General features: G+C 65.6%; 2 protein-coding genes across 2 annotated transcripts; one reads left to right on the top strand and one right to left on the bottom strand.

Moving 5' to 3' along the window:
* Nucleotides 1-671: 671 nt before the first annotated feature.
* On the bottom strand, nt 672-9151 carry IGFBP4 (insulin like growth factor binding protein 4). Its single transcript, XM_027905944.1, has 4 exons — nt 8741-9151; nt 3047-3201; nt 2795-2929; nt 672-2719 (listed from the first exon to the last, which is right to left on the bottom strand). Exons 1-4 carry the CDS (start codon nt 9111-9113, stop codon nt 2591-2593), a joined length of 792 nt encoding a protein of 263 aa, XP_027761745.1. The 5' UTR covers nt 9114-9151; the 3' UTR covers nt 672-2590.
* Nucleotides 9152-9933: 782 nt separating this feature from the next.
* Nucleotides 9934-17074, top strand: LOC114069273 (collagen alpha-1(XVIII) chain-like). Its single transcript, XM_027905940.1, has 23 exons — nt 9934-11121; nt 11346-11485; nt 11805-11876; nt 12017-12079; nt 12162-12218; nt 12457-12672; nt 12870-13232; nt 13430-13549; nt 13626-13676; nt 13825-13851; nt 14188-14289; nt 14434-14478; nt 14639-14719; nt 14823-14864; nt 14977-15004; nt 15127-15176; nt 15262-15396; nt 15526-15588; nt 15723-15791; nt 15958-16026; nt 16168-16362; nt 16582-16694; nt 16777-17074. The coding sequence occupies exons 1-23, from the start codon at nt 10956-10958 to the stop codon at nt 16985-16987; spliced, it is 2478 nt and encodes an 825-aa protein (XP_027761741.1). The 5' UTR covers nt 9934-10955; the 3' UTR covers nt 16988-17074.
* Nucleotides 17075-17244: the final 170 nt, after the last annotated feature.

The following is a 17244-nucleotide window of genomic DNA, read 5'->3' as shown; positions in this document are numbered from 1 at the left end:
CCAGGCAGGGACCCACACGAATTCCTGTGCTGGGAGCACCGGCAGCACGGGCTGCAGACGCCGGCAGACAGCCAAGCTGCTGTCGGGGGTGCCAGGAGCAGCGGGAGGGATGCGGCCGCTGCAATTCCCGCGCCTGGGCATCTCCCAGCTGCATCCCGGCACTTCCCCAAAACACCGAGCGGAGTGGCGGGCTGCGGGCTTGTCAAGGCCGGCGGCACTGCCTGGCCTCGAGCCCGTGTCCCTGGAGCCGCTGGTGCCCGTCCCTGTCCGCCCCTGAACTTTGAAGCCTGTCCAGGGTCCCCTCCCAGCCTGGCGCCGTCTCCGGCCCCGCCGCTGCTCTGTGTCGCACTGTGGGGTTGACGGTGACAACCCTCCCGGTGGTACCGGTGGAGGCTGAGCTGGGAGTCACAAGGAGGCAAGAAATCTTTTGTTTCCCGGCTCGTGAAGCTCTTCCAGAGCCCTCGGGGCACCTTCAGGGCTGCTGAACCCCAAGCCCAGCGCAGGACCAGGAGAGTCCTTGGGCAGGGATGGCCAAAGGAGCCTGTCCCCAAACGGGTGGGATCCCACAGACCCCTCTCTCCTGCTCTGCCTCCCCCCTCTCCCATTACTTAAAGCCATAAAAAATAAGACACACTCAATAGAAAAACATCAGATAACAGGAAATTAAATACAGTAATTACCTTTTTTTTTTTTCTTTTTGAGGATACAAAGGTTCAAGTGTACTGTAAAAGGGTTGGTGCTACACGGGAGTCCAACGGGACGGGCTTGGCCCAGGAGGGACGGACAGGGACCCCTTGGGCACGGGGGGACGCGCTGGGGAGGGGGGACACTGGTACATGGTCGTGTGTAAATACAGCCCTAAACTACAGGAGAGACACTGCGAAACACTGGAGCCCTCCAAGCAGGACACAGAACGTGCACCGGCATTCCCAGGAACCCCCCAAACTGGGAGAGGCTCCGCTGGATCTGCCCTGCTGTGGGCAGGGAGGGGTCAAGTGGCCAAGGCTGGCACTGCCACCACACCCTGTGCCCCACAACGGGATTGGCACCATGACTGGCCACCGTCCCCAGTAGGACCTCCTGTCCCCCTGGGACACCCATCCTTGGCACAGTGGCACTGGGGGGACTGGGAGAGAAGAGGGGCAGGGATCCCCCTCCCCACCAAGGACTGTCCTGGCAAATTGGCTCCGTTTAGAAGTTGTGTGTGAGCAGAGCCACAGGCAGCCAGGGCAGGCAGGGATCCAGGGGGTGCCAGGGCAGGAAGGGATCCAGCAGGGCACAGGGACAGCCAGGGCAGGCAGGGATCTGGCAGGGCACAGGGGCAGGCAGGGAGAGGATCAGGAGGGCAGAGTGTGTTTCACTAAAACTGAAACATTTCGTTCCCATCAGGGGGCCTTGGCCAGGGCAAATCCACGTGGAAAACCAAAAGCTTCCACTGAGGCCACAGAGCTGGGGTAGGTCAGGAGGGGATCAGGAAAGTCCCCTCCATCTTTGGCACGCTTGCCATGGCGTTTTTACATGAAAAAATTCCAGCCCAGCTTAAAGAAAAGAGAAGGGAAAAGAACAGCTACAAAACCAGTGACAATTTCTCAGCTGAGAACTTTCTGCTGATGAAATCTGCAGATCCCATCATGGAGACATTCCAGAACCCTTCCTGGTTTTGTCATGTTGGCCAAGTAGCGAAGACAGGAGCCATTGCCCCAGTGCCCTGTCCCTGGGGTTGGAGAACTCCAGCTTCAGGGCCACATCGTCACTTTTGAGATCCCACCAATGGTATTTTTTAAATAGTAAAAAACAACAGTTGGGGAAGAAAGAAAAAACTCAGACCAAAAGCTCTTCCTGCTGGGATGCATTTCCTGGACCTCCCTCGTCCCCCCCCCACCCTCCCTTGGACTCAATGCCTGTGAGGACCATCCTCATCCCAGGGATGGGACAGGAGGAGACAGGATGGATGGGGGGCCATGTCCCTGCAGGGGAGCAGGATGGGGCTGGGCTGTGAGAATGGGGGGCTGCAGCGGGGGAGGGGAAGGTCTCTTATTGCTCTGTGTGGCAGCGCTGCCCATCACACACACACACACTTTGGGCGAGATGCAGGCAGAAAGGGCGGGCAGCAGTGGGGGGGGGGTCTCTCCGTGCCCCCAGTCCTTCCCTAGGCAGCCTCTTGCTGCTGGGGGTGGGGGGCAGGATGAGGCACTTCTCCTGCTGCCCATGCAGAGGTCTGGCATGCACAGCCTGCCACAGCACCCCACGGTGTCGGGGGCTGCCGGGGTGAAAAGCTGAGGGGGCACCACGGGGCACCAGCGTCAAGGGTGCTCCCCACCAGCTCCACCCGGGCAGGCCGACACCAGCCCCTGGGCAGCACCGTCCAAAGCCGTGTCCCCATGGGATGGAAGGGCCGCTGGCGTGTGCCAGGATCCCCAGCAGTGGCGGGTAGTGGTCATGGCGCGGGTCGTGGGCAGCCCGTGGCGCAGAGCAGCACAGTCCGGAGCTCACCCCGGGGTGCCCCGGCACCAGGGCGCTGCTCGGCGCTCACGGCCCCCTCTCCTCCTGTCCCAGGCGGCCGCTGGGCGCGGGGCCGCCACGGTCACGCTCACATGCTGTCCGCCAGCTGGTGACAGTCCAAGTCCCCCTTCAGCTCCAGGAAGCCCGGCAGCTTCACCCCCGTCTTGCGGTCCACGCACCAGCACTTGCCGCGCTGCCCGTCCAGCGCCGGGTGACACTGCGGGGACAGGTTCAGTCAGGGACACCCAGCCTGGCCCACACGGCCCCCATTCCCTCAGGCCCCCCGTCCTACCTGCTTGGGGTGGAAGTTGCCGTTGCGGTCGCAGTTGGGGATGGGGATGACGTACAGGTCCTCGTGGGTGCGGGTCTGCGAGGCCGCCAGCCGCTCCAGCGCCCGGTGCAGCTCGCTCTGGCACGAGCCCTGTGCCTGCGGGAAGGAGGGGCTGAGCCGGCCGTGGGGCTGGCACGTGCCCCCACCCCAGCACTGCCAGGACCCCGAGGCTGGAGCAGCCACCCTGCCCTCCCCAGCCCTGCCCCTGCTCACTATGGGCCGCGTGTCCTCGCGGTGGTGAGGGCTCCCGCTACTGCGCATCTTGTTGCCGTTGTTGACCCTCTTCGCCTGCTGCTTCTGCAGGCACTTGCGGTCGTGGATGCTGCAGGGGCTGAAGCTGTTGTTGGGGTGGTCGATCTCCTCCTTCTCTGCAGGAACACAGACCGAGGGGGCTCAGTGCCACTTGCACCCCCAGCAAGAACAAGCAGCTGGTGCTGCCAGACCCCATATCAGGCTCTCCTGTCCCCAGAGGTGTCACCCCTGGCCCTGGGTCCCCTTCTGCCCCTGCCACTGCACTGGTCTGAGCTCCCTGCAGCGCTGGAAAAGGCACCTGGGGTTTTTCCCAACTCATTAGCCGTGATTAGCAACTTGTTGCCATGTGTCTGTTATTGTAGGGTTGCAAATGCACAATGTGCTGGGTCTGGCTGTGTCCCTGCCAGCCACGTGCCACCAGGCACCGGGTGCTCGCCCACAGCACCAGAGCCGCGGGGCTGGAAGGTGACCCTGGGATGCACAGCCAGGGAACCCCAGGAAGCCCCCTGTGCCCCCAAAAATCTGCCTTTGAGGAGCTGCAGTGGGAATGGGGCACTGGGGTGGTGCTGAGCCCCCGCCAGGCCTGGGGCGGCACCGGGCGCCGCAGCCGGGAGTGGAGCCGCGCTCTGCCGCGGGGCACGGCCCCCGCCAAGACATGAAAGAAGAAATTCCTGGAATAAGAAAGTTAATCTCCCACGGGGCCGATCCCGAAAGGCGGCGCTTGGCATCCCCTCCTGCGCCAGGAGCGCAGCCAAGTTGCCGGCCCAGATGTTGGCAGCTGGACGGAGCGTCATGAGACGAGTGCTCGGCGGGGTTGAGCTTTCAGAAAGCTGCCGGTTCCTCCAGCCTGGGGCTGGAGTTTACACCCTGTGGAGGGAAGACACCCAGGAGCTGAGCCCCACCTGTGCTCAGAGCTGTGTCAGGCACAGCCCGAGCAGAGTTTTGTCCCCCAGCCCACCTGGGCTGTCCAGGGAAGCAGCCAGGGCTCCCTGCCCGAGGTTATCCTGGGGTTGGGCTTAAATGAGTCAATATTGTGACTGGCAGCAGGGAAAACCTTCCCAAACCAGGCAGGGAGGAGTCACCATCAGAGGGTGGCACCCAGGGACTCACAGCAGCAGAGCAGGGGCTACCAGGTGATGCCCAGCACTGGCCTTTCCCACAGGCTGGCAGTGGGGTCAGAGCCACAGCCTCCTGCTCATCTCACCCTGCCAGGATCCAGGTTCTGGTCTCCCCTTGGCACCTCACACCGTGGCTCCTGCAGTGCAGGGCTCCTGGCCCAGCTCCTGGGGGCCTGGTTAAAGTCCACAGCAAAGCCCCAACCAAAAGCCCCCTCCCTCGTGGGTGTTATTTGCTTTTTGCTTAATCTGTCCACTTTTTCCAGGAAATGGCTCATGCCCTTGAAATTTGAAACACGAACCCGAAGAGACCCAAAGGACCCTGCACAGAGCAGTGCCAGTGCCAGCTCTGATGGCACCAGCCACGGGGCCGTGGCGCAATGCGGGCGCTGGTGGCAGCGCCCAGCCGGGGGCACAGGCAGGGATGTTCCTTCCTTCCTTCCTTCCTCTGCATTTCCATGGGGAAACACAAGGAAGAGCTGGGCAGAAGATTTGGCACCCGTGGGGACCACTGTGCTGAATTCCTGGCACCTCCACACGCTTCTCCCACACCGTGGAAAGGCAGGACTGGGAGGCACCGGCACTGCCCCTGTAGGGGAAGCCCTCACCGATCCCAGCGCAGCCAACCCCCCCTCCTTCCCCCACCAGACGCCTCCAGAGCATCAAATCTCCCGGCTTAAATAAAACCAGATGCCAATAACATTTTCATAAGGTCACATGAAAATCCGGTGCCTCCAGGCAGCGAGACGGCTCCTGCCAGCACTCGGGACCCGCAGTCCCCAGCTCGCACCCTCCAGCACCCCTCCCTGCCACAGGGATCTCTGCTGTCCTTGGGGTGGCTGTCCCCTTGCTAAGTGACACACAGCAGCTCAGGGAACCTCCTGCCTGCCTGGGACCAGAAAACTCCTCACACTCAGCAAAAAGGCATGGGAAAAGCAACGTGTGTGGAACCCAGAGCCGCCACCCGCCACCCTGCCCTGGTGCAGCCCAACCTGCCACCCCATGCATGGCCACCACCCCCCTGGAGGGAGGGTAGGGGGGGCCTTCTGCTCGATTGAGCTTTTTAACACTCAGATATGAGTCTGCTCAGTTTGGGATGGAAGTGGGTGCCAAGGGGATGGGAAGGGGTGCTGCTCTCGCTGGTCACACAGACCTGCCACCCATTCTGGCAGGAGGAGGATCCCTGCCCAGACTGTGGACGGGGAGGGGGGACACAAACGAGTCATTCAGCATCGCCTTCAATTAACAGGAGCTGCAAATGAGGTTGGTCACGTGCCGAACTTGTGATTCACAGCACTGAGCCCCAGGGAGCGGTGAAGGGCTCCGGCTCCACCGCGCGGATCCTGTGGGAGCAGAGCCTGGGGCAGCCAAAGAAATCCCAGGACTCTGTGTGTGTGTCCCTGGGGAGGTATAAGTGTCAGAGCTCCAGCCCTGCTCCCCACTGTGCCACCAGCTCCCCGTGAAAGGTCCCACATGCCTCAAGGGCCAGAAGGGACACATCTGTGTCTTGCCAAGCACTGACCCTGGTGGAGTGCGGGGAGCCAGAAATGTGGGTGCCAGGAGCACCAGCACCAGGCACCTCCTGCCACCTGGGCACCCCCTGCCTCCCCACCACCCCTCACCCAATGTGGGCCCCATGGAAGGGAGGCTGGGATGCAGGAGAGGCAGTGAGGGATTCAAACGCAGATGATGATTCCCCACAGATGATTCCTTGCCAGGAGCAGCACCCAGCCTGGAGAAACCAGAGCATGGAGGAACCTCCACCCCAGGGAACAGGTGGGACATGGCAAACAGCCTGGCCTGCCTGAACTCAGCCTGCCCTCCCTGCCCGCTGTCCAGACAGGGCTCAGCCATCACTGTCCCTCCTGGTCACTGCACGCAGGAAGGAAACAGGATCTGTCCCAGCTTGCAGAGACCACACGGGATGAACACAGCTCCCATGGGGTCAGGTTTTCCCAGACATAATCATTTACCCAGCATTAAATCACTCGTCATGTGTGCTGGGGAATATGTCCTCACCTCCTCCTGGCTGCCACACACGGGCTCAGTCACCGCCAGCCAGCGGCTGTGCCGGAAAGCCATGGCTGGGACCTCCTGGAGCCGGCCCTGGCACAGGGCTCTGGCTGAGGAGTGGGATTCTGGAGCCAGACAGAAGCTGGCAGGGCTTGGAGAGGGAGACAGGGACAGGGCCCGACACAAAGTGCCCAGACCCACGACCACGGGAGAGGGTTTTGGGTCAGGAGAGTAGCCACCCAATCCCTCGCTTCCTGAGAGTCCCATCCCGTGGGTGCCAGGGGTCCTGGGTGAGCAGAGAGGCTCTTTGCTGCTGCTGGAGCCGGGAGCCATGTCCAACCCTTCGGAAAGCCCAGCCTCAGCCCAGCCCCCCGATCCCAGCCTCTTCCCTGGAATGCGGAGCCCCCCGGACAGAGCCCCCAGACAAAGTGTTTACTGTACGAGCTGTGCGTTAACCGCTTCCCGGCCGCCGGGAACGCTCCCGGCACCCGCTCCCTGCCACGGCCAGGGGCACCTGCTCCCTACGGCCCTGCCCCCAAACAGGCATTAATTCCCTTCTGCTGATCCCAAGGGGACCCATCAGAGGCCAGGGTGCCCTCGCTGTGCAGAGCCTGCAGCCCCCAGCCCCACGCTCCCACTGGCTCTGGGCTGCTGGAGTGGGTCAGGGACCCACAGCTGGGTGTCCCACCAGAGCGAGCAACGTGCTGTGGGTGTCCTGCCCACGTCCCACCGGGCTGTTCTGGACACAGGGGTTCCCAGTGCCCTCTCGCCCATCCTGCCACCTGTGACACCGCCGGCTATCGCCATGCCCGGTGGGTGACCCGGCTCCCACGGCCACCCACCCGTCCCCAGCCAGGCCAAAACACCGCGGGAAGGAAGGGAAAAAATGCAAGTCTGTTTCCTAAAGGCTCTGGGAAAAAATGTTGCATTACACGGGGCACAGCCAAAACCAACAGGGCTTGGCAGCGCGGCGCAGCCCCGGGCCAGGGAGCCCAGACAGCTCCTGCAGGATGTGGGATGAGGACAGACAGGCAGGGCAGGGGGGCTCTGCAATGGACCCCATGCCAAGCGCTCCCGGAGAGCTCCTGTCTCTGCAGGGGGAGCAGCTGGAGGGGCCCATCCACAAAGGGCACTTCTCACACTGGGGATACTGGCAGAGCTGCCATGGACCAGTCGTGCAAGGAGGGAACGGAGCTGGGATCCGGCCCTCAGGGTGGATAGGGACAGACACTGCTCTAGTCCCTTCTGCCCCACAGGGAGCCCCAGGTGACCCCTCGTGGGGACCCAGGGCCAGGTCAACTCATGGATCATCCCGTAGTGGGATGCTGCTCCCCAGCTTCAGGGGACATAGTCCATGGATATGAAAAGGGAGTATGGCATCCAGACCCACGGGTGATGGTCCCCACATTCATCCCCCAGGAGAGGCTCTATTCCCACAGTGCGACCTGCACAGCTCTGGGCTGAGCTCCCAGCATCAGCTCCGCTCCTGGCCCCCAGACCCTGCCTGAGCACCAGGGGGATGGCAGGGGGCCACAATCAACACCTGCAAGAGAGTCCCGGGGCAGAGAGTCGTAGGCAGAAAGGACAGGAAGCAGCTCTTCCAGCCCAGCTCTGCCTGTACCCCACTGCCCTGCCCAGACAGACACAGCTCCTGGCAGAGCCCGGCACAGCATCCAGCTGGACCTGCCTGAGGGGGAAGCAGGTGCCCCGCGGCCTCTTTCCTGTTTCCTCCCAGCAGTGCAGGCAGAACTCCCGGCAGCATCCCAGGGAAGGGGCAGCACAGGGGCCTCTGTGCAACAGGAGTTTCTCCAGCAGCTGGGATGTGTCCCCAGGGGCTGTGGGTGTCTGCAGGACTCCAGGCTGCCCCTCAGTACGGGGACACGTTGCAGCCAGGGGGGCACAGCAGGTGGTTCCCCACTCCAGCACGTGTAGTGCCACTTGGCCGTGGCACTGCTGTGTCCGCAGTGGGTAAGGGTGGCACAAATGTCAGCCACGTGTACTGGGTTTCCTGCAGCCCTGCTCCCTCCCTGGAACACGCTCCCTGCATTCCCATCCCTGGGCTGTCCTATCCCATCCTTAGGGTCATGGAATGGTTTGGGTTGGAAGACACTTTAAAGACCACTTACTAGACCAGGTTGCTCCAAGCCCCGTCCCCCCTGGCTTTGAACACTTCCAGGGATGGGACATCCAGAAATACTCTGGGCACCTTTGCCAGTGCCTCTCCACCCTCACAGGGAAGAATTTCCTCCTATCGTCCAATTTAAATCTCCCCTTTTTAGTTTAAAACCCTTCCCCTTGCCCTGTAACAACCTACCCATGTAAAAGTCACTCTTCACAATTTTTGCAAGCTCCCTCTAAGTATGGGAAGGTCCCCGACGAGCCCCGTCCCGCAGCCCCAGCTCTCATCGAGCGAGCAGGGAGCGAACTGGTGCCAACAGAGGGTTGTGCCACTACCATTGTCAGCGAGAAGGACCCCCGGTCGCCCATCCCGGGGCGCACACCCAGTGCCGCCGCTCCGCCGCCTCACCTGGGGGGTGGAGGCTCTCCTGGATGGCCTCGACGTCGGCCAGGTCGGTGCAGATGCCCTGGCCGTGCATGAGGGTGCGGAGGGGCCGCGGCTCTCCGCGGGGCGGGTAGCAGCGCAGCCCCGCTCCGCAGCGCGCGGTGTAGACGCCGCAGGCGGTGCCGCGGGGCAGCGCGCAGGTCGCGCAGCACCCGCAGCCCGGCTCCCGCACCAGCTCCGCGCAGCCCTGCGGCGCCTTGCACCGCGCCAGCCGCTCCTCCGAGCACGGCGGGCACTGGATCGCCTCCTCGCCGCCGCCCGGCCGCGCCGCCGCCGCCAGCAGCGCCAGCACCACCGGCAGCACCGGCAGCGCCGGCAGCCCCGGCCCCGGGCGCATGGCGGCCCCGCTCCGGCCCCGCTCCGCGGCGCTCGGCTGGCGGCGGGCGCGGGGCGGCGGCGGCCGCTTTATGCGGCTTTATGCGGCCCCTGGCCACACCTCCCGCCGCCGCCACCGGGGCCACCGGCGGGGCCGCCCCCGCCGCCACCGGGGACCCACCGGGCAGCGACGCTCCCCGCGGGCGGCGGCCGCACTGGCACCGCCACCGCCGGCGGCTTCAGCAGCGGGGCCACCGGTGGGGCGGCTCCGGCGCCGGGCAGAGCGGAGAGCCGGCCCGGAGCCTCCCCCCGGCCCCGCGCCCCTTCCCAGACTACCCGCTGCCCTCCTACACTCCGCCCGGTCCCGAGAGCAACCGGATAAACTGGGGACACCCACACACCGTGCGGGGCTGCACGGCGGGGGATGCGGGCAAGACCCCCGGGGTGGGCTCCGGTCGCGGGGGGCCCCGGCGGAAGCGAAAGCGTTGCTGGCAACGGCGCATCCCGGGCGGCTCGGCCCCGGTCTGCCCGGGACGGCCCCGCCGGCTCCCCGCGCCCACCTGCCCCCGGTTCCCCGCACCCGCGCCCCCCGCGGCCCCCGCCCCGCACAGCCCGGGATAGGTTGAAGGCTGCCGGCACCTAGTGGCTGCTCGGGAAAAGCGGGAGCGGGCGGGACCCCAGGGAGTCCCGGCATCCCCCCCGGGACCCCGGTCCCGGCAGTCCCCGCAGCACCGGGCGGGTCGGCACGGCGGGAGGGGGGAAAGATGGCGAGGAGCGGCCACTGTTCCCGGGGGAAAGGTCCCCGAGCATCACCCGGGGCTGGTGACCCCCAAGCTGCGCCCTGGGGCATCTCAGCCAGCACCGGGATTGGAGCGCCCCTCTGGGTGCGGCAAAGGGGTCGTGGGCACTGCAGGGAGGTCTTGGACATGGCATGGGGGGGGCCCTGTGGGGCTCTGGTGTGGGGGTCAGTGTAGTGGGTGGGACAAGAGGAGCAGAGCTGCCTGGAATGCAGGGCCTGGGCTGAGAACCCCAACTTGTGTCATGGGTGAGCACATCTAATGCTCAAACTGGTGTCTTGAGGCTTGAGTGCCAGCATGGGTGGCACTGGTGGCACTGCCAAAGGTGCTCTCAGGAGAATCTTATCTCTCCTGTGCAGGTGAACTGGACAGCACCAAGGGCAGGCAGGGCAGGGACAGGCAGGGTCCGTGTCCCCCACTCTCCTCAGCCCCCCTTCTCCCATCTCGGCCCCGGCAGGGGCTTCACAAGGCATCGTCACATGGTGCTGCTCTGAGCCCCTGCCCTGCCTGGCACTGTGGCCATGACTCAGGGCAGAGGCAGCAGCCTTGACTCGGTGTCCCAGTAGGGACCAAACCCAAACAGGTGCCTGGCCCCACTCGGGCTGCATCACCTTATCAGGCCTTGGCAGCGCCGCTCGCCCACTGGGGAGGCTGTTGTGTCTGCGGGCAGAGGCAGTGCCAGCATCCCCCCTCTGCCCAGGCACTGCTCCTCCAGGTCCCTGCCCCAGCACCATCCTGTGGGACGGAGCAGGGCCAGGCTGGTGCCCCCCACAGCTGTGCTGCTCCCACCCCAACCACAGCCCTGTGGCCACGGAGGGGGCTCAGTGCTGGTGTTTGGTGCTCGGTGCAGCCCCCATGACAGGACAGCCCTGTGCCCCCAGCCCCGGTGCTCAGCACCTGCCGGATGCGGTCCGTGGGGTGCGGGTGCCGGGGCGGGCGAGGGGCGTGTCAGGGGCCGCCGTGATAACTGCGGGCGCCGTGCCGGGACCGCGGGCGCAGACGGAGCAGGGAGCGGGAAGAGCCAAGGACCCCCATCCTGGGCGGCAGCCAAGCCCAGAGGCAGTGCCATGGGGTCCGGCAGCCCCTGGGACCTCCTCCGCACCCTCTGCATCCTCCTGGTGCTGGCCGGGCGCCTGTGCCCTGCCACGGCCCAGTGGTTCTACCTGGGCTCGGAGGACACCACCCCGGATCCCGGCACCAGCCTCAGCACCTCCACCCTGGATGGGGAGGAAGGTAGGCAGGGTGTGGTGGGGGCAGCACCCCAGATTCCTGCACCTCAGCATGGAGGGGGCACTTGGAGGGTGGAGGGTGAGGTGTGGGGTGCTGGGGTCTGGGGCTGCTGGTGGCACTGCTGTGGCAATGCTGGGTGGCAGGTGCTGGGAACTGGGAGTGCTGTGCCACCCCAGTCCCCCTCCAGCCTTGACGCCTTTTGCCCCATCACCTCTTTTCTCCTGCAGATGCAGAGACCAGCATGGAGCCCATGGGGAAGGTGCTGCTGAGCAAACCCCCTCTGGTGACGGCCCCCAGACGCCGGGACCACCTTGCCAGGGGGCCAGCAAAAGGGCCAGGCCATGCCCCACCACGCACACGAGGCCAGGTGCCTTTCCCTGGGCAGCATTCCCCCTCTGGCTCCTCCAGCCCTCCCAAAACTCCCCAGTTGCTGCCAGGCTCCTTGCCATGTCCTTCCCCTTGTCTGTGCCCAGCCCGGGCACTGTGCCCTGCTCTAGCCCTGAGCGTAACTCCCCTTGGAAAGGAGCCACAGCAGCTCCCAGTGTCCTCCCACATGGCACAGCCCCACAACAGCACTGGGGCTGGGCCCCCACCCCAGGCTGGGGGCAGCCACGACTGCAAGAGTGTTCCACCTGCCCCCCTGGACCCCCCCAAACCCTGTACTGAGCATTCCCTGTCCACTCCAGCAGCGCCGACCCACGGCCGCCCCAGAGATCTTCGAGGGGAGCGCGGTGGAAGAGGAGTTCCTGCAGATCCAGGTGATGGAGGGGTCCTGGTCCCCAGGGGGATGAGAGGGGCAGCCTGGGATGGGCGCCCTGGCGAGTGGGAGGGACTGGCAGGGAGGGACAGGGATGGTGCTCAGGGGTCTCACACTCAGCCCTTCCTCTCCTCCACACAGACCACAGCGAAGGGGCTGTCCCGGGGGGTGCCCCCGGCCCCAGAGACGGACCCTGCCCTCCAGGTGAGGGGTAGGCACAGGGAACCACTGTTGGACCCAGCAGCTGGGCTCAAGTCCCTCAGCCCACCTCTGTCTCCCTCTCTAGGTGCTCAACGCTTCCAGCTGCGTCTGCCCCGTGCGCCCCGGCCCTCCTGGCCCAAAGGTGGGGTGATCCTCCCCGGGAAGGGGAAGGGGTGTGAGGGAACCCACAAGGACACGCTGTGAGATGCTCTTTTGTCTGTGCAAAACCCTTTTTGCTCAGGATTTGGACTGTGGCTCTGGGGTCTGAGTTGGGGGGTGACTCAGGTGGCCAAGGGCAGGGGGTCCGCAGGTCCCTGTAATGGGCTCCAGTGGAGGGAAGTTCCAGGAGCCCGGAGCCACGGTCTGTCTTTCCTCAACAGGGAGAGAGAGGTGACCGAGGGTACCCGGGAGAGAGAGGCCAGCCCGGAATCTCAGGGGACAGAGGGAAGCCTGGTAGCCCAGGACAGCCAGGTCACCAGGGTCCCCGGGGCCCCCCCGGTCCTCCAGGACCCCCGGGGCCCCCGGGACCCCCAGGCATCTGGGGAGCCAGGAGCCCACCCGCGCCTGCCGCCCTCCCCGAGGCATCGGAGAACAAGGTGAGCGCCGGGGCGGGGACACGGGTGGGTGATGCCGGCGCTGCCCGCGGTGTCACTCCCGGCGGGACTGGCGGGGGACAGGGAGGGCTGGGACACGCGGCCGCGCGGGTGGGCAGCGCAGGGGAGGGGGCCAGGGCATGGGACACGGCGGTTCACTGATCCTGCTCTCTCTCCTCTCCCTCCAACCTGATGAGCAGCTGAGACCCTCCAGCCCTGTGGGAAACTCAGGACCCCCAGGCCCCCCCGGGCTGCCCGGCATGCCTGGACCCCCAGGCTACCCAGGCCATGATGGCCCCCCGGGGGTCCCTGGGCGGGAGGGAAAGCCGGGACCCCCTGGTCCTCCGGGGGCTGTGGGACCACCCGGTTTTCCCGGGGCTGAAGGAACTCCAGGGTCTCCAGGCTCGGCTGGGCCAGACGGACCCCCGGGGGCACCAGGGCTCCCAGGGCCTCAGGGTCCCCCCGGGGTGCCAGGGCACGAAGGACCCCCCGGTCCCACAGGACCTGCGTCACTCCCTGGCAAACCGGGGCTCCGAGGGGAGCCAGGATTCCCAGGACTAAAGGTAAGGGGGTCCCAGCCCAGCCCATCCTCGGCTTGGGGCACTTGGGCTCACCAGCCCCTTGCCCTGCCCCGGGGGGAGCATCCCCAGCCCTGAGCCCTCGAAGGGCTCTGGGGCAGCCCCAGCCCTGCCACTGTGGGGCCTGGGGGCACACGGGGGCTCAGCCCCCACGCTCACCATCTTGTGCCGTGCGCCCACAGGGCGAGAAGGGCGAGTATGGACTGCCAGGCATGCCGGGAAGCCCTGGCCGGACCGGAGAGACAGGACCCCCCGGCATGCCCGGTCCCATGGGGCCACCAGGACCACCGGGGGACTACAGGGTGAGTAGGGGGCCCTGGACTGCAGGTGCTGGGGTGGGGGCACCCCACGCTCATCCCAGTGTCCCCCTCTTTGCAGTGTGACTTGCACCATGGAGGGCACCGCAGGTTGGCAGGGCCGGGCCCCAAGGTGAGCTGGGCAGTGGGCACTGCGGGCGGGGGTCCTGGCACGGGGTGGGTGGTACCCTGGGGCACGAGGCACAGCACGGTGAGGGGGCCTGGGCGGCCAGGGGACCCTCAGAGCCGGGTGCTGACAGGATGTCTCACTTTCCTTCCAGGGAGAAAAGGGCGACCCTGGAGAGCCGGTTTGTAGCCACGAGCAGTGGTGGTGGGGGGGACTGGCTGTGGGATGTCCCCATCCCCACACCTGAGTGTGCACCCCTGGGAGTCCCCTGTGCTGCCTCTGCTCCTCCAACACCCTTTATCTCACCCTGGAGGCAGCACCAGAGACCCTAAATGGGCTGAGGTGCAGGGTGGGGGGCGAGTGACACCATCCCCTGCGGCACATGTGAACACACACAGGCACACACGTGTGCATACGTGTGCCAGCATGCAGTGCACCCACACACACACCCCCAGCATCCCCCGTGCCCAGCACCCAGCTCAGGCTCTAATCCTGCCTCTCTCTTTGCCTCACCCAGGGGTGCTGCTATGGGGAACAGGGGTGCAAACCAGGCCACCTCCCCTTCCCCAGCACCGGCAGCCAGCCTGGCTCCTGGGGGTCCATCAGAGGGTACCAGACGGTGAGTGCTCAGTGGGAGGGACCCCAGCCTGGCCTTGGGGACATGGTTCACCCCACCAACAGCCCCACAGGGCCCGTAGTCCCAGCTGGGGTGGAGGAATGGAGGATGGAGATCACTCTCAGTCTTTTCCCTCTGTCTCTGCAGGACGGCAAAGAGGAACCAGAGATTTATGGAGCGATCATCCCTCACGTGAGAGTCACTGCTGGGTCTGCGCTGCCCCAGCCTGGGGACGTTCAGCTCTGGGAGGGGACGGGAGCAGGAAGGATGAGGGCCAGCAGTGGGGTGTTTTACAGCTGCCCTACAAAAGGCAGCACCAAAACAGCCTAATCTCCACACTGCTCTCCTACAGGGTCTTCGAGGTCCCCCCGGGCACCCTGGCCCCCCCGGGCCCCCAGGCCCCCCTGGACCACCAGGTTTCCTCTACTTCAACGTAAGGCCCGGCGCAGGTGTGCACACACCTGTGTCAGAGCACACCCATGTGTGGCTGTGCAGGGCACCAGGGCCCCCCCAAACCTGCCTGCCTTTGCTTCCAGAGGGTGTACCCGGTCCGTGCCCAGCCCCCCTGCAAGCAGCCTGTAAGCCATGGCCTCCCTGTCCCTGAGAGTCCCCGTCCCCTCCCCGTGCACCGGGAAGGGTGTCCCTGTCCTTGTGCCCAGCAGGAGTAACAAGCCCCGTTTTCCTTCACAGGCGGCCCCAGACCCAGGTTGGGCAGCAGGTGAGGGCGTTTCCCAGGTGTTTCAGGGGCTCCCCGTGTCCCTGCAGGGCCAGCTCCCAGAGGAGCACCCAGGCCCTGTGCTGGGACACCTTGTGACCCTCCACCTTCTCCAGGCTCTCCAGATGCCAACACCCCTCAGACGGAGCCGTCGGAGTGCCGCACTGATCCCCGGGTGCGTCCTGGCTGCGGCCACGGGTGAGCCCCCACCAGCTCTCCCAGACCCCACATCGGGGCCCTGACTCTCTGCGTCCCCCCAGCGCCAGACGTGGGTCTTCAGGTCCAAGGGGCTGATGGTGAAGGCGAGCGGTGCCGTGCCCGAGGGGAGCCTGGCCTATGTGCAGGAGGGGAGCAGCGCCTTCCTCCGGACCCCCGCTGGCTGGAGCCGCCTCCTGGTACGGTGGGGGTCCCTCGAGGGGCTGGGGGGGGGCAGGATCCAAGGCTGGATTTGGTGATGGGGCAGGAGACCCCTGGGAAGGAGCAAGTTATCCCTAACGTGTCCCTCTGCTCGTGTCATCGAGCAGTTGGAGGATCCACAGTTGGTCTTGGCTGGTGACGACCCTTCTGCCTCCACCCCACGGTACCAGGTGAGGGGGGTGTGAGCAGATGTGGGGTCTGCTCATGTCCCTGCAGGGAGATAGAGCCCTCCTCTGCCTGCTGTGGAGGACAGACACCATGGGACTGTCTTCTCCCTTTTTCTCCCCCTCTCCTCTCCATCCAGGAGGCAAAGCGGGTGCAGACAAGAGGTCCTGACACAGTGTCACCTGTGCAGCCCCCAACAGACTCGCAGGTGAGCCCTGCTCAGGGTCCAGCCACGCTGGAAGGGCTGGATGTCAGCAGAGCAATGCCAGCCTGGCATGCCCAGAGCCTGGGGTCTTGTTGGTCTGGGCAGGGTGTCACCCACCCATGGCACAGAGATGGATGTCCCCAGACTGACCTGAGCTCTGTTATTCCAGGTCAAGAAGGAGGAGGGACAAGAGCTGCCCCAAATCCAGCCAACCACCACCGCCCCACGGATCCCATCCGTAAGGAATGCCTGGCCCCTGTGGGTGGGAGAAGGGGTGGAGGTGCCCAGGGGACCCCCAATCCCGGCCAGCCCCCCCAGGAGCCTCGCACTCCCCGGAAAGGGGGGAGCAGAGCCCCAACACCTCCTGGCTGCCCCCCAGCTCCGCCTGGCCGCCCTCAACGTGCCCCTCTCCGGCGACATGAGTGGGATCCGGGGGGCCGACCTGCAGTGCTACCGGCAGTCCCAGGAGGCCGGGCTGTACAGCACCTTCCGGGCCTTCCTGTCGGCCCCCACCCAGGACCTGGTGTCCATCGTCAAGAGGACAGACAGGACCCTCCCCATCGTCAACCTGAAGGCAGGTACCCCCGTCCCTTGGAGGAGCTGCAGGTGGAGCCCCCAGTGAACTGTGGTGGGTGAGGGACCCCCGCCCAGTCCTGCCCTGGGGCTGCTGCACCCCGGCCTTGCTCAGTGGTTTTGGGGAGCCGCCGGAACTGAGAGCGAGTTGCTGCCCACACATGGTGGGGACACAGGCATCCCCTGGCCCCTGGCTGAGCACCACGGCTCGTGCCCACAGGGGCAGCTGCTGGCCAAGTCCTGGAGCTCCCTCTTCGAGGGTCGACCCGGTGCCACCCCAGGGACTCCCATCTACTCCTTCAACGGGCGCAACATCCTGACGGATCCCCTCTGGTGAGTCCTGAACGGTCCCTCCCCGCTCAAGCACAGGAGCAAAGAGCTGGGGGTGCCCCGCTGACCCCGTGCCCACCCGCAGGCCCCACCGGCTGGCCTGGCACGGCTCCACGGCGCGGGGGGGACATGCCCGGCGCCGGGACTGCCAGGGCTGGCGCAGCTCCGGCGCGGCCGAGGGCATGGCCACCCCCCTGGGCCAGGGCCGGCTGCTGGCCGGGCACCGGCACAACTGCTCCACGCCCCTGGCCGTGCTCTGCATCGAGGTGGCCTTTCCCTACTGGCACATGTGGTGACAGTGGGGACACCGGGCCACGTGCCCAAGGCAGCCCCGTGGGCCTTGGAGCTCTTTGGGCAGCATTGGAGCTGTACAGGAACACTGAGGGGATGCCAGCTGTGCCATCCCCATCTGTGCCATCCCATGGACCTCCATGCCAGGCTGTGCCCACAGCCTCCCTTGCACCCACAGTGGTGCCACCCTAAAATAATAAAGACACGCAAACGTTTTTTAAGACACCGTGCTCTGCTCTTGGTGGGGGAGGGGACATGGCTG

Source organism: Empidonax traillii, unplaced genomic scaffold (genome assembly GCF_003031625.1).
Source record: "Empidonax traillii isolate 1590-97213 ecotype Southwest subspecies unplaced genomic scaffold, ASM303162v1 scaffold1222:size288430, whole genome shotgun sequence".
In the NCBI taxonomy this organism is placed as follows: Eukaryota; Metazoa; Chordata; class Aves; order Passeriformes; family Tyrannidae; genus Empidonax; species Empidonax traillii.
Note: the sequence above shows the minus strand (reverse complement) of the source record. Positions and strands in the feature narration are given on the sequence as shown.